Here is a 15,261-nt window from a genome sequence, read left to right as displayed (position 1 = left end):
AAGAAACCTCCAGAATTATTTTGCATGTGGTGACATGGTAGTAAACAAAGTAGAACTTCACCTCACCCCTTTTAAGCAATAATGCTGATCAAAAGCAGCATCTGAGAATGCAATTGCAAAATTCAGCTACATGCCCAGTTATTTGTCACATACCCAATCTAGTGTGTGTTTTTTTTCCCCACTTATAAAATACGGACAAATTAAGCAGTTGTGTAATCAAAATTAAATCTATGAATCTGCAGCAATGCATATTGCAGTATGTTTGTCCTTGTTCACATCCCTGTAACTCATTAACAACCTATAATAAACCTCACTTTCCTTGGGGCACCATAATATGTTAGTTGAGACCTAAGCTACACAAAGCATAAGATGTTTTTTCTTTAAGTTAGCTCAAAAAATAAATTAAGGTTGATTTTTTTCAGAACAAAGTATATTGCAAAGACAGGACAATCTTTACAGACAGTTTTTCTTTTCTGTAGACGTTCAAGGTTTCCTGAATTGTGCCAGTTTTTCTTACACTTCTGAGCATCAACAAGTGCATATCAAACAAAAAACAACAATAACTCGTAACTTAGGCAAAACATTTGGACAGAATTCTCACAAGTAATTTCTGGAATTACTCAGTAGCCATCAACTTCAATCAGTTTCAGTAACAACTTAGTAAGTTCATTCAAACATCTCTTCATATGCTACATGTGCATCACTTGCTTGCCCTCTCCTAGAAGATTTGGAACAGCTGTTGCCAACTGGGAACATGTCATCACTAAGTTGTGACTGTATACAAAAAAATACTTTATCAAAGTGCAAGGGTATGCACTGCATGAACATGAATTTCTGCCAGCACATGCACTCTAATTTGTGAAAACTGTTACGAAAAATTAATTCAAGTTTACATCCTTGGATTTAAGGCTATAAAATAAGATCCACCTCAACAAGATGTTGGTGGCCCACCACTGATGAGGTGGTAGGCCATATGGCCTACCAGAAAACAAACCAACCCACCATCATACATTGCTAGCATTACATCCCTCATTAAACTTGTTTTTTCTCTGTCTCCCATCCAAATACTAATACAGCCAACAAACTACCATGAGGTGACAATTTTCTGTATAGTTTATACATCTGCTAAATAAAGGCAAAATAAATATCAAAGGTCTTTAGTAAGAGATTCTCAACACTGTAATTGCCATGTTGCGTTTCATTGCAAGAGCGAAATAATGATAAACAAAAAACTGCTATTAGAGATATTAATATCCAACCTATGGGTCATATGCTGCTAGCATTAAAATTTACCAGAGCCACAGTCTATCCCCAATTATCATCTCTCTCAGCTTCTAAGGGGTAAGCTACAGAATGGCTAACTTTGCTGGCAATGAAAACTTTACATATCTGTCTCCCATGGGGCCTCATGACACTTCCCTTTTACATGGTTAACACCAGTAAGCGTCCTAAAGAGAAATGATAGTTGAAATCAAGGTGGTATCACAAGAGAGTGCACTACTAACAATCAGTTCTCCCCAAGGGAATACACAGGCAAGAATATCTAACAGTGGATTCACGAACTGGTCTGCTGGCAGAAAATCAGTCACCCTCATGTGTGTGTGCTGTCCAGGCCCTCGTTGGCAGCAGGCAAGAAGTGCACGCATGCACTGTACAAGTGTGCAGCAAGGCCAGTGCTTCCCGAAACTGCCATACTTACTGCACATACGCAGCCAGCCCAGTCATCTGACAGAAAGGGTACTTGACATAACTCTTGTTTTTGAAAGATGCTTTGAGAAAAATCAATAGTTTTACCCACAAGAATAAAATGCTACAAAGAAATGATTTCCCATTTTTAATTAAATCCTGGAGTACTAATGTCATCTTGCTAGCTGTCAGAAAGTAACCTTTAAATGTAATTATGCAAAATGGCATTTCTTCATACTATTTAAGGAAAGCATATAGTAGACCCATGCAAATTAAGCACAATCCCATTTTTTAACAAACAACTGAAATCAAAACTGGGTTGTGAACTGGGGCTCTGCATGCTTCAAACTTCCCTTTACCTCCTGAAGTTCTTCTTTGTCAGCTTTGGAAAAGTGGTATTTATTTCCTTCCTTTTGAGAACAAATTTCCTTCAGTAAAGTAACAGAATATTAAGTTAGGTGACTATACATGACTGGATCAAAAGAAATCAAAGAGGAAAGGTAAAAGAGCAGCCTAGACAACACCCACCCCCCTCAGCTATAAACCTCTTTGCTGTATTTATGAGGATGGATTCCTCAACTCTGTATCTTGTGATGATACTGTTTGCCAATGACAAGATGATGGAAAACACCACAGAAGAGAAGCTGTTACCAGTTTTAGTCTGACAAGGACTTGGCAGCAGCTTCAACTGAGTCCCCAAAGGAATGCAAGGATAACAGTTAAAACCAATTTCACAGGAGTATCCTATCTTAAACCTTGTTCTTCAAGCAGTGTGTGCTTTTTGGTAAAACTCAATCCCACTTAATTCTGAAAGTGGGCTCCTATGCCATTTCATTGCAACTACTCCTCTTTTATGATCCCCTATCTCTACGGGGGGAAATTCCTATTGGACCTAGATCTTTCACTTGGCAACAACAGAATATAAACTGGAGAAATAAGACAAAGGGTGTTTAGGTTATGGAGTCTTACCCAAAGGGATAACTAGCTATGGCAAAGGCATGCTCTAAGGACACGAAGAACTGCTGCTTTCTAAAGTTCTTGTCAGTGATTTCAATCAGATTTCTGAACAAAATGTAGTGAAGCTCTTGCCAATTCAACATGAGAAATTAATTACTGAGGCTTGAATTACAGAGGCTTGAAGCTGATTGAATACAGACAAAATGTAGATTTGGATAACGCACTTTGCACCGAACAAGAAGATAGAAGAAAAACATCAGTGTTTTGGTTTTAATCTTAAAATTTGAGTCTTAAGACTTTTAAGTTCAAAGATTTAAGGGGTGGATGGGAGGAGAAGCAGGGATAGAGAGGAAAACAAGCAAGTAAGTACACACCCAAAGATAATTGTTTTGGACTGGTAAAGAAAATTTTGTCTGTCATGAGAGGAATTAATGATCTAATTTGCTCGGTAAATGAAAAATAGTCTTTAATCATGAAATTATACAGTTGCCCATCATGTGATTTTAAGTAACTGTTAAGAGCCTTTTAAAACAAACAATAAAATCTTACCTCAGTTGTTTTGCATAGTTTTGCTCAATTTCTATCCTTTCTTTTACAAATTTTGCATATTTCTCCAAGAAGTCAATGCCCCACTGCGTATGCTTGTCTAAGTTATCGAACTGATCCTTAAAAACAAAAGGAAACAAAAATACTGACAGTTAGTTAAAAATCACACCAATACCAGAAATGACATATAATTTAAGAGTTGTACTTGGAGGGAACACTTTCTACTTGGATAGAAGTCACTAAAGTTACAAATCAGTCATACATGTGTGTATACACCAGTCATATACCGGAACAGTAAGCCGTACATGCAGGCACAGATCTAGCTCTTTCTGTAAAAACAGCTCTAAATATCTTCATTTAAGTTGTGTGCAGCCTTTGATCACTTTCACAAAGCAAACACACCTTTTTCCCCCTAAAAATACTCCCATCGAAAGAGCGGTTATTTTCCACCAAGATGGTGAAGACATAACTAGAGATTAGTATTAGATAACTAAGGGAAGGGACTGTTCAGCAAAAGAGATGCACTTGGCGTTTTTAAAACACAACTAGTAATAATTGCATTTGGTATGAAAAAGTAATTCCACTTTTAAGATTGCCCACTGAAATAAAAATAATGCAAATTACAGCTGCATGACTAACTTGGGTGTAGTCTGCATATGAAAAACATTTATTAAATAAATCTATACACAAAGTTCATCATCAGCTCTAGCAAAGATTACAAAGAAAGCAAATTTGCTCTTATCCACTGAAAAAGTTATGGTAAAGCAAATGCACAAAGCAAACAGGAGAACTAAAAATAAACAAGACTTGAAAAAAAAAAAAATGGTTGTGTGATTATTAATAAATTAAATCATCTCCAAAACTAATCCTTCACTTCATTATTTATCATCATCTACTGATCCTAAAAATTCTGCCAATGGAAAAAATGAGGATTTTCAGCTCAAGCATTTCCTGTAAATTTTCTCTAACAGTTACTTAATAATCCAAAAATACAAGCAACTGGCAACATCAAAGTTTGTGTGTTCGGTATAAGCTGAAATCAAATACGCTTCACATAAATTAAAAAACAAACAAACAAACAAACAAAACCCCACAGAACAGTGGGGAAAAAAAGCCGAAGAAGCTCTTAAAAGATAGACTTAATTTACATAAGGAAGTTTGGAATGAAGGGTATTTATCAGAAGCTGATTCAGTAACATGTCTGAACCTAATGAATTGCTGTCAACCTTTAGTATTACCAATTCAAGTCTGATTTCAAAATGCAATAGGATGATCTGAAGTTAAATCAAAGAACACCAAAACGCTGCATAGCTGAAGACTCAAGAAAAACGTATTCATTAAAATAGGTATCAAGATGATACACCTATATACAACCAATGGGAGTAATAAAAAAAAGAGCTACGAGCTTTTAACAACGTGAGGAATATAACGAGATTCAGGTTGCTCTCAAATCTTGCTTCGCTGCTCTTAGCATTTCACACCACAGGCTAACCACAGCTGTTAGCGCACTGAAGGTGTCAACACAGAGGCACGCCAACCAAGTAGCCATCCTATTCCCCTGCTAGCCACGTGCTCTCTGGATCCTCTCTCCACCAAAAAAAAAAAAAAAAAAAAAACACCTCTCGCTGATGTTTCACCAAAGAACCACATTAACAGGGAAGAGACAGAAGCGGGACTGAAGACAAGATTTCAAAATATTTGGGAAACCAGCCAAATTTACCCCATCTGGACATTTCAGCAATAATTGCTTTCTGTCAAATAAGGTCACATTCCTGCTATTGTTTTTAGAAGAGCTGCATATGCTTTGTTTGTGTGTGTGAAGAGGGAGATGGTTATCACAGTCCTTTTCGTTTTGAAGCACTGTTACACATATGCATAAAACAACATCATTCTGAAAAAGCCTTTTTTATATTCTATCATTTTGTAATTACTCTGACTATATTAACCTGACATCCAAAAGAAATTTCAAAAAGGTGCTGTTGGCATGGAGCCAACATCCAAAACCATTTAAGAAAATATTATTTCCTTCAATGAACACCAGAACAAAGCCTTTGCTGTTCTACTTAGGCACTTTAGACCACAGAGCTCTGGTTTGATACTCAGGTTTTATTAACATTATGGAATGCTAAATTACTGGCATTTCAGAACATGCAATCAGAGAAGACGGCTTTCCTAATATTTTGCTCAAACAAAAGAAGATTCTACCAGTCAAAATTTCCTCTTTGCTACTAATATGAGAGTGGAATGGAAAACCTGTTACTCTCCGCTCGTGCAGTATATTCTTGCTCTTCAAAAGAGTGAGACAGCGCCACAAGGTCAGTTAGCTTGCTGTCCTTTTTTGGTCAGCAATTATATTACACGCTATCTTAGAATGAAGCATACAGTATGGTGCCTGCAAAAATAAAACTTTCAGGAAGTATAAAAGCATCTTTTCAACCTGGCTTATGAATGACCAAAGCTGAATGCCTAAAAAAAGAAAAGAAATAAATTATTTATAGATAACTATTTGTGTTCAAAATAAAAACGCTATTAAAAACTTCCATGTAAAAACTGATAATTAATCAATTAAATTGGACGTACTGATGATGTCTCAAACTCTCTTTGTATAATCATGTACATACTGCACAACAGAGCTCTCAATTAACAAATAAAATGTATGTTAAGTGAATAATACATCTGCTTTACAATTCTTCCAATTCTTGAACACAAAACCAAAGAACAGAAGTCTGCAGAGTCACACAAATCACGTTACACTGCTCAGTAATGACACTGAGATAAATGAGCAACAAAGAAAAGTAGAATCAATGAATCAGCAGAAAGAAAAAAATGGATCTTTTCAGAAAGGCTTCTAGATGTGAGTCACAAATTTAATCCTTTCAACTTCTCTCACGTAGCACCCACATTTGAGGCTCTGGGTCTCAATCAAGCCAAAGGCATCCTTCTAATCCAAGAATACAAACAGAAAATCTTTCACGCTGCTAAACAGGAAACCAAATTATGCACTGAGAAACAAACCGGGCTATGCAGTATCCTGAATGGAGAGAAAAATAAAAATAAATAAAAATAAAAATAAAAAAATTGGGCATTACTATACAGAGAAGAAAATGGACCAAACAGATGCAGACTATCTGCCTGGAACCTTCAGAATCAATCTATCAATGTATTAATACAGCCTGCTGCTTTGTAGGAAATGTGAAAATTGCATTAACTGAAGATCAGCAAAAGGCAATTAAAAACAAACAAAAAAAGAACACATCCTACGGTATCTGGCTGTCTACTACTCTGATAGCAAAGAATTTTCTCTACAATATCCCAAAGCAAAACACACATTGCTGTTTGTCCAGTAACTCCCCACCACCCTTAGCAGCTGAGCAGGCAATTTTTGTAAAAAAATAAAAATAATAAAAAAATGTAAATGCAGCTGACTGTTATTAAACTGATTAATGTTAGCTAATGGATCTTGGCCCTCAGTAGAAACTGCCCCCTCAAAAGCTGGAATGCAATTCAAAAATTCTGCTTTGTCAAAACAAATCTGAGACTTCACAACAATCTGTTGTAGGTGAATATAAACTATTCCAAAGTAAGTGTTATGTCCCTAAATTTTACTTCCAGATTATTTAATGTAACCATAGATTAACACTACACATACTTCACTTATGCAGTTCTGAACTTATCAGGTTGTTGCAGATACCAGGGAGCTTTTCAATAACAGCAGCTGAAGCATCAAAGCAAGTAGCCGAGCTGAGTCAAATCTGCACTGGAGATAAAAACATCATTTCCCAAGTTAAACTTAAGAACTGATCTCCTCCTCTTACTGGCACCTGTTTTTTCCCCCCAAACAAACCTCAAAAGCCATAAAAAAAATGAGGATCTCTTCAAAGGGATAAACACTGAGGGATCACTGCAGCATAAATGCCAAACCTTTCCTCCTCCAAAAAATCTGTAGCTAGTCCAGCCACTGTTCATCATAGGAGTTTCAAATGAAACGTGTTAGGCCAGACTGAGATTTTTAAACAGTTAATGTTCCCCGTTTTCACTGCCTTGGAAAGCAGTTATACTTGCATTAAAAGCTAGGACTGTGGTACTAAATTCTGTAAAGAAAAAATAAAATCTGCTTTACTAAATGGTTCCCTTACAAAAAGCTCTAGTTTTATCAGATCAATATCCAATTGTGCATTATTCCCCATTTCCCTGACTTCCATTTTGATGATCTCCAGACAACTCAGTTGAAAGCCTTAAGAATCATCTCAAACACAGAACTACATCAACTTATGTTTAAGCAACCTACCTCAACTGATAATGTTTAGATCTACAGTCACTTTTAAATAATTAATAAAACATTTTATTCCAAATCATGAATGACTTCATGCCTGTATCATTCTATTCTCTTGACTCAATTTGTACATCGGTATTTCCATAATTTTATCTGACCACGTTTTTAGTCTGCAGTTACCCAAGTGACCTTATTTGCAGTTCTCAGATACTGCCACAGGATTAGTTCTTTCCCTGTTCTTTGTTCTCCACGCCGTCTCACTTGGCTAGTCTAAACTTCCAATTAAGTGAGTGGGAGATTAAAAGCTGAATTCCACTTTTAGCTCTCTAAATTCTTAACACTTCCACAAGTCCCATTTAAGGAAAAACATACTACACTCCAATGAGATTCAATGAAGAGAATGTTTTAGAGCATGAAGCAGCAAGATGCAGGTCTTGTTCAGGTTAAAAAAAAATAAATAATACTAATAATAGATAGAATCAAAAAAGTCCAGTGTGTTTGCAAATAAAATGTTGTATTTTATATCACTTTAGGAAAAGCAACAGACTACTTATCCACAAAACCACAAGTCCAAAGTAATCCAACTGACATAATAGAGTTGATTATATAACTCAATCTAATATTGTTTACTGAATCTAAGCCCATTAGGGTTTCCCAAATTAACTGGAATTATGGATAAAGTTAAATGATAACATTCTTCCTTCCTGCATCCATAGTACTGCAGAAGACAAGAAGCCCCAACTACACTCAAATAGCTAAGCATATTAAGTTAATTACAAAGTGACTATTTCACATCTTATCAAACCCTTCTCCTGAAATATCTGGTGCATGTCAGAAACATGAAGCATGTTTTGTTTTGTTTTGTTTTTTTTCCTTTTTTAATGAAGATAAGGGCCTTGAATTAAGTTCAAACTGTTCAACAATTTATACCAAAGCTTGCCTATATGTTTATGAAATAATAAATTGATGTGTATTCAACATATACATTATACTTGTTTAATTTGCAGTGTTTGTGCAAAAAATTACTCATGCTACATGAGAAGTTATGGAAACCACAATATATTAATGAGAAGTTACCAACAGAGTACTGTGTACCTTCCCCTACTTGTCCTCAGCACAAAATAGATTATAAAACTGTATTTTAATTAGAGAATGTTACAGTAATCTATTTTGGACAATACATTTCAGTTTTTCTGATCTTTGTAACCTCTTCTGTGCCTGTGTTTTTTGTTTTCCTTTTGTCTCTTTACGCATTCCTGCTTCCTTTTCTATCTTAGCATAATAGCTCTTCTATTTTACTGACTGAACTGATTATCACTTCTCTCTCTTCCTGCCTGCTTGCTTTTATAATTATTGATTTGGTCTTCTGGTCTTTCTTTCTTCTTGCAACTGCAATCTGCTTCTTTCTAACACGGAGACTAGATCTGCTTCCAACTAAATAGTAGTTTGTTTTTTTAAAACATCCTGTTAGTTTTAAATCTAAAAATTAACAAAGAGCTGCTCTATACTGAGAACAAAACAGAAACTGTCTTGCTCTTCTGCTTTGTGAAAGTTCTGTATAGTAGCTTCCACACAGACTAACCTGAAAATTATACCTTATTGTGCTCTGAAAATAACCTATGTATTAAACTTAAGAGGAGAAGAAAGGTGGTTAAACATTGTTATAAACTTGAAGATTAGTGTAAACAAAAAGGGTCAGAGCAGCAACACTGAAAGCCAGAACTGCTCTAGAAATAAAGCAGAGGCACTCAGAGATTAAGATGACAAAAACATAAATTTACAGGTGCATACATGTAAACTAAAGAGTACTTCACATTCTGATTTCATACTAAAACAAACCTTTAGTATAGACTGTTCTGGCCTTATAGTCTGAATAAAACACTCATCTTTTGAAGACAAAAAAGGAAAAACAATATTCCCCAAAAAATTCTGAAAACACATTGTTAGCTGACCTTCAGGATGCAGAGCTATTTTGCTTATGAAAATGAAGAAATTGGGGTTAACAGTAAACAGTATGTTGTAGCTTCAAAATATTTAGGTGAGAAACTGCCAGAAAAACAGGCTTGAAATGCTGAATATGCAAAAGAGAAAAAAGCAACAATTAAACATGACTTTTAGCTGAATGAACGATGACTTTGCTCTAAGGCATAAGAAATAGTCATTCACAGCTTGATCACACTATGAAAAATCCATTTGCCTGTTCAAGTTTTGTATATAATCTGAAAGAGCAATACCAACTCTTTGTCAACTTTGTTGTTAAAAAGTCAATCTCTGTATTTTATTATTAGAGAAATGTTTGCAGGATGAAATTAGCAACCAACTCAGAAGTGATATTGAACCACTGGAGATGTAGCCACCCTTGAAGATAACACAGCAAATCAGGATTTTACAGAGAAGCTACAAATGGAGAGTAACAGTTAAGGAAGAGAAATACAAAGTCTATGTTTTTCTCTTTTAAGATCTCCTTAGACCACCAACAAAAGAACTGCACTGGGATTTCTTCCTTTTTTTTTTTTTTTTTTTTTTTTTTTTTTTTATTGAAAGTCAGGTCTGGCAGGAGGGGACACCTTGCTTGGCAGCTAGCAGCTTCAGAGCCTGACAGACACCTTTCTGTCACTTCGCAGGAAGGGGCAGGAATCTACCACAGACAGGACTACAAAAGTTTGTGGTTGCTTTTGGAATGAGCATCCAGAACTGCAACACAACTGAGTTCTGCATTTGGAGATCAGCTGAAAAACAAGTAGGTAAATAAAGCCACTAACACATCCACTGGATTACTGTACTACAAGAGACTGTTTACATTTGGAAGTAAAAGTACTGACGCAGATTTCATGGCAGATTAAACTAGGATGATCCAAGGAGTCACTGAACCACTTCTGTGAATGGTCAGACCAGGACAAGCACCCAGACGGGAAGGAGGGGGCCACCATTTTCAGAAGCAGGCAGCTGGTGAGTTAGCTCAGCCACCTTATGGTATGGTGTCCTCGAGGACAGCGCTTGGCATTACAGATTGCAGCTGTGCACTTCAGTTCACCCATGCCACTGACTGTATCTGTTGGACTAATGATTAGATTTTAACAGCAGTAGTTTTCTGTCAGCACAGCAAATTGTCTCAGTTCACAGCCGCGGCATTGAGCACCAACATTAGTAAAAGTATAAAGGAACAAGCGGCTACAGAGGGTAGCTCAACACACACTCCTGTTGTCCAGCTTGGGAGTGACCTCTAAAATTCTTCATTTAATGGATGTGCATCTTCATATGGATTGAATGGTGCATCTACCTCAGTGTATCAGCATGTAAATCTAAGTGGAGAGAAACTCAATTCTTCTCAAGCTTACCTACTGGTCTGCCTGAAAGCAGGCACTTTGCTAGTGTCCTGGGAGTGACTGAATGCTGTTAGTAGACAGAGTCATAGAATGACAGAACGGTTGAGGCTGGAAGGGACCTTGAAGGCCATCTTAATTCCAACCCCCTGCCATGGGCAGGGACACTTCCCAGTAGACCAGGTTGTTCAAAACCCCATCCAACCTAGCCTTGAACACTTACAGGGATAGGGCAAGAAGCTTAAGTAGATTTTAGTCCTAGTTATGTCAAAGGAGCCATGAAGAGTTTAAGCTTAACCATAAATTAACTGTGATATAATGCATCACAGTAAAAATATATTATTGTTTGTTCAAAGCTCAGAGATGCTGTTGCTCATTGTATTATGATTATGTATGCTCATGATTACCTGAAGATAATCCCAACTTTACGGCAAGACTGGAACAAAACAGAGTATAAAGCACTGTAGCTATGTATCAATGAAGTAGTAGAATACTAAATTTGCTGCATGTCCAATAGCCACACAAGGCCTCAGACAAAGCAGAAGTTCTGTACTAAAATAGTGCATTTACAGCATGACTAGTGTTAGCCTGTAGAAAATCTGAAAATTTGCAATTATCTGGCTGGAAAACAATGCTGCAAGTTTTTTACTTTTGAAAAGCTGTGTAAAGAATGATTTTGTTCCTCACTTAGAAGGGTTATTATATGGTTCTACACTTAAAGTACAAGGTGAACATTTTAGTGTACTATGAAGCACCATTGGTGAAACTATCCAAAACTTAAAACTAACAATTTATAAATATATTTCTAAAAAATTATAGATACTTCCACAATGTTATTAGAAATGCATCCATAGAAAGCCAAGTGAGCAGGAAGCCTTGACACTTTCCAGTTCTTGCATATGTGACCTAACAATCTATTTTTGCATTCTAAAGGATAAGTTCTCTAAAAACTTGTAGAAACAGCAAAGAAATCATACCTACCACCAGCTTCTTCAGAGAGCAGTTGGCTTAAATTCCTGCTCTGGCCAGTCTAGCACAGCATCCAACAAGCAGGGTATCTACGGTTTTCTCCCCTCCATGCAGTAACAAGTGAACAGTATGCTCAGGAAAAGGGCGTGGTACGTTACAAAGGGAAAAGGTTCGCTGAGAGGAGGAGGAGGTAATTACCCTGGAGATAAATCAGCCAGGGGAGAACTAGAGGGGAGAAACTAGGGTCAAGCTAAATGTTTTGTGAAGGAATCATTATTTCAGAACACCAAGGTGCCCTCTATCATACCTTCAGAAGAGAAGTTCCACCAGCTTTGCTGCACATTCTGTCGTGATGTACCTGCAGAACGCTGCTTTGCAGGACACAGTCGCTACTTAGCGAGTGGATTCCATCCCTTACACATACATGCACAACTCTGCACAAGCGGTTTTTCAGTTTGTCCAATTGCACTACCATGAAATCCAGCTTATATTATTTAGTGGAAATTTTAATGACTGTGACATGGGTAAAATAACTACTAGTTTGCACATCTCTTACGAGTTGTAGTTCTGAATTCCCTAAAAGCCAAGATGACTGTGATAACGACTGACACTAATTTAGAACAAGGAAGTTGTTTCTGCCAGCTGGGGTAGGGGAAAAAAGAAGGGAGAGAGTATCAACTTCCCTGTCATCCAAGTATCACTTCCCTCTATTTATTTGTTCAGCTACATTAAGTAGACAGTACTAAGGATATCATTTTTAACTGACATAAAAACAGTAACAAGTAGAGTGTACAAATCCCATGCAGAAATGTCGATTTAGTGCATTTTGCATTTAAAGATGCACATTTAAGTCTTATCTCAGTGGAGTAAATACAAAGAAATAAATTGTATGGTATATATTGTATCATGCTGCTTATCTTTCTGACAATTAAGACAAACCTAGCATAAAAATATTTATACAGAATCCAAGTACTGAGTATCAGCAGCAGAATTGACTTCACAGTTCCAGCAGAGAGAGCAAGGCATATCCCTTTTATCTTTTTCAGACTTTTAACAAAGGTATAGGTTATTAGGAATGTTAACCTTGACTCAACTATTTCTTAACCAAAATATATTTCAGGATACTACTGCTGAACAATAATTTGGAGTAAATAATGAACTCATAAAATAAAATTTATAACACAGGAACAAAGCAAACACATCCTAATGTTAACTTTCAGATCACTTCTCACAATAAATGTAACTGAAATAGCCAGTGAACCTAGAGAGCACTGTACCTTCAGGTAAAGACTGATCTTTTACCTTTAAACACAGACGCAGAGATCCAGATAGAAACATTGAGCTTAGCTCTGGTAAATTTTATCATCTCTTCTCACAGTTCCTACTGCAGATATACTGTAACACAGTGAATGCAACTGGAATATAAGAAGGTCTTTCAAAGCATTGTTGTCAGCACCTGTCAAACAGATTTAAGATGAAGGCACATACCTTACCTTTGATGCTCCTGGTACTCAAAAAATACAACTGTACTACACAGATTGTAAACAAATATTTGCTCTTCTAAACTATTCAGAGTAGGGTACCCATGCACAGGTATTCTGATCAACTCTTCAATATTATTGAATGCAATCTTTAGCATTTTGTTGCTTGTGAAAGGCTGCAAATATTAACAGAATAGTTTAATATGCCTGTACAGACTCTGTTCTGAGCACACTCTCCTCCCATGAAATGGGAGTAGACACTGTTCTATATTTCAGAAGATCAGAGGTCACAAGGGACTGGTGAGGTAAACAGACAGCAGAAATGAAAGGCTAGTCTCTTAACTCATTCAAAATATGCTGTTTGTTTTTGTCAACTCAATAGATTAGGGGATTTTTCTGTTAAACACCCTGTCCTAAGGTGAATTTACCCTTTTGGTATCACCTGTGAATACTTCAGCATTGAAAAGAAAGAATAGAGAAGGCACACCATTTTCCCTTCACGAATATCTTGCAAACAACAGGAAGTGTTTTTCAAACTCGATTTTAAACCAGATCCACATACTTAACTGGAGATTGACAAGGCAGTAAATTAGAGCCTTCCTATCTTCCTTGGAATATTATTTCAGATTAAAAAAATAAAAAAATAACAAAAAACCACCATGTTCACAAAGGAATCTACTGCATTCATTGTTTTTAAAGCAAAATTCATAGTAGCACTAAGATAACTGAAAAAAGAATGCTAATTAAAACCAGATGTCACTACTGGCATCTTCAAAACCATGGAATTTTTTGAAGTTTCACGATTCAGATAAATAACATTGAAATGTAACATGATTCCCGCTCTGTATTGATTTATCTCAAGAGTTTTTAAGATATAAGCCTAGAAACTATACAGCAAATTTCTCTTATACTTCACCATAAGAGACTTTAGAATCATAACCTGGATTATATGAAAAATATTAAGATTATTCACAGAACACTTTTTTCTAATAGAAATGTACTTTTAAGATCAAAGAATACAAACACACTGTTTCCCTGCCAGATTAACAAGATATTTTTCTTTCCCAAATACCTTAAACTTCAAGGAAAATGATCAGTGGTGTAATTTAACAATAAGCACATGTACTCTGTTAGAAGAGTAGTGTTTTTAAAAGAGAAAAAAAAAAAACTAATTGTCAAAATACACTTGACAAAGTTTTGAATGATTTTCTGCATCGCATCTATCACAAACAGTCACATAAAGGATTCATTTCCCAGATGCTTTGAAACTCATAGTTAGAATAAGAAAAAATATCACAACTCTACAAGATCAGACTGGGCAATTCAGGTTTAAAAAAAAAATCACAAGGTTTATTGTGACAGTGAAATTTGTTTTCATATCATAAAGAAATCATAAGCAAGACATTTTGTAACTAAAAATATGAGATACGTTCAATGGTACTTTGCACCAAGATGAAATATCTCCATTCTCCAGCTTCGAAGTAAATTAATGAATCAAAACGAAGGTAGCAAAGTTGAATCAAGTAACAGTCAAGAACATATTTTTATCTTCCCGCAAACGAACAAAAGTCAGAAAAAAAAAAATGAAGCCTCTTTTCCAATGATCTAATGAAGTAAAACAGTCATGAAAGCCACAGGCTTCAGATTTAACTTTACAGTCTGATTACGTCAGCATGGCAAAAGTCTAAAATGCTAAGTACAAGGTACTACAAGTAGTTTATCAAGATTCTACAAATACATACAGGACCTTAGAAATTATGTTTAGAAATTGTTAGAAATTGATCGTTTGTTCTCAGTTTCCCAGCATTCGTTGCCAATAATCTAATAGCATTACTTCCACCTTAAGTCTGTACAGAGATGAAACGACCACTCTTCTTTCGGAATTAAAACTAAAGAATGAAAGTTGTATTTGAAGCACCGATAATTCATTATGCCTTGTTACTGAAACAAAAGCATCAAAGTTGGCCCTTCAGTATTATTACCTTCAGCTGATTACACGGTTTCTCAAAAATTGCAAGGCCTTTCA

The 15,261-nt window shown here is 36.0% G+C and overlaps 1 protein-coding gene across 4 annotated transcripts in view; it reads right to left on the bottom strand.

Annotated features, from left to right (window-relative positions):
• FNBP1L (formin binding protein 1 like) overlaps nucleotides 1-15,261 on the bottom strand; it is a 52,471-nt gene that overhangs the window by 25,943 nt on the left and 11,267 nt on the right. For all 4 annotated transcript variants that reach the window (XM_035333900.1, XM_035333899.1, XM_035333901.1 and 1 more), the window contains exon 2: nucleotides 3,193-3,308. In XM_035333900.1, the coding sequence (XP_035189791.1) occupies nucleotides 3,193-3,308 (116 nt within the window). The remainder of the gene's footprint in view (nucleotides 1-3,192; nucleotides 3,309-15,261) is intronic.

The sequence above is a fragment of the Oxyura jamaicensis genome, chromosome 8 (assembly GCF_011077185.1).
Source record: "Oxyura jamaicensis isolate SHBP4307 breed ruddy duck chromosome 8, BPBGC_Ojam_1.0, whole genome shotgun sequence".
NCBI classification, from domain to species: domain Eukaryota; kingdom Metazoa; phylum Chordata; class Aves; order Anseriformes; family Anatidae; genus Oxyura; species Oxyura jamaicensis.
Note: the sequence above shows the minus strand (reverse complement) of the source record. Positions and strands in the feature narration are given on the sequence as shown.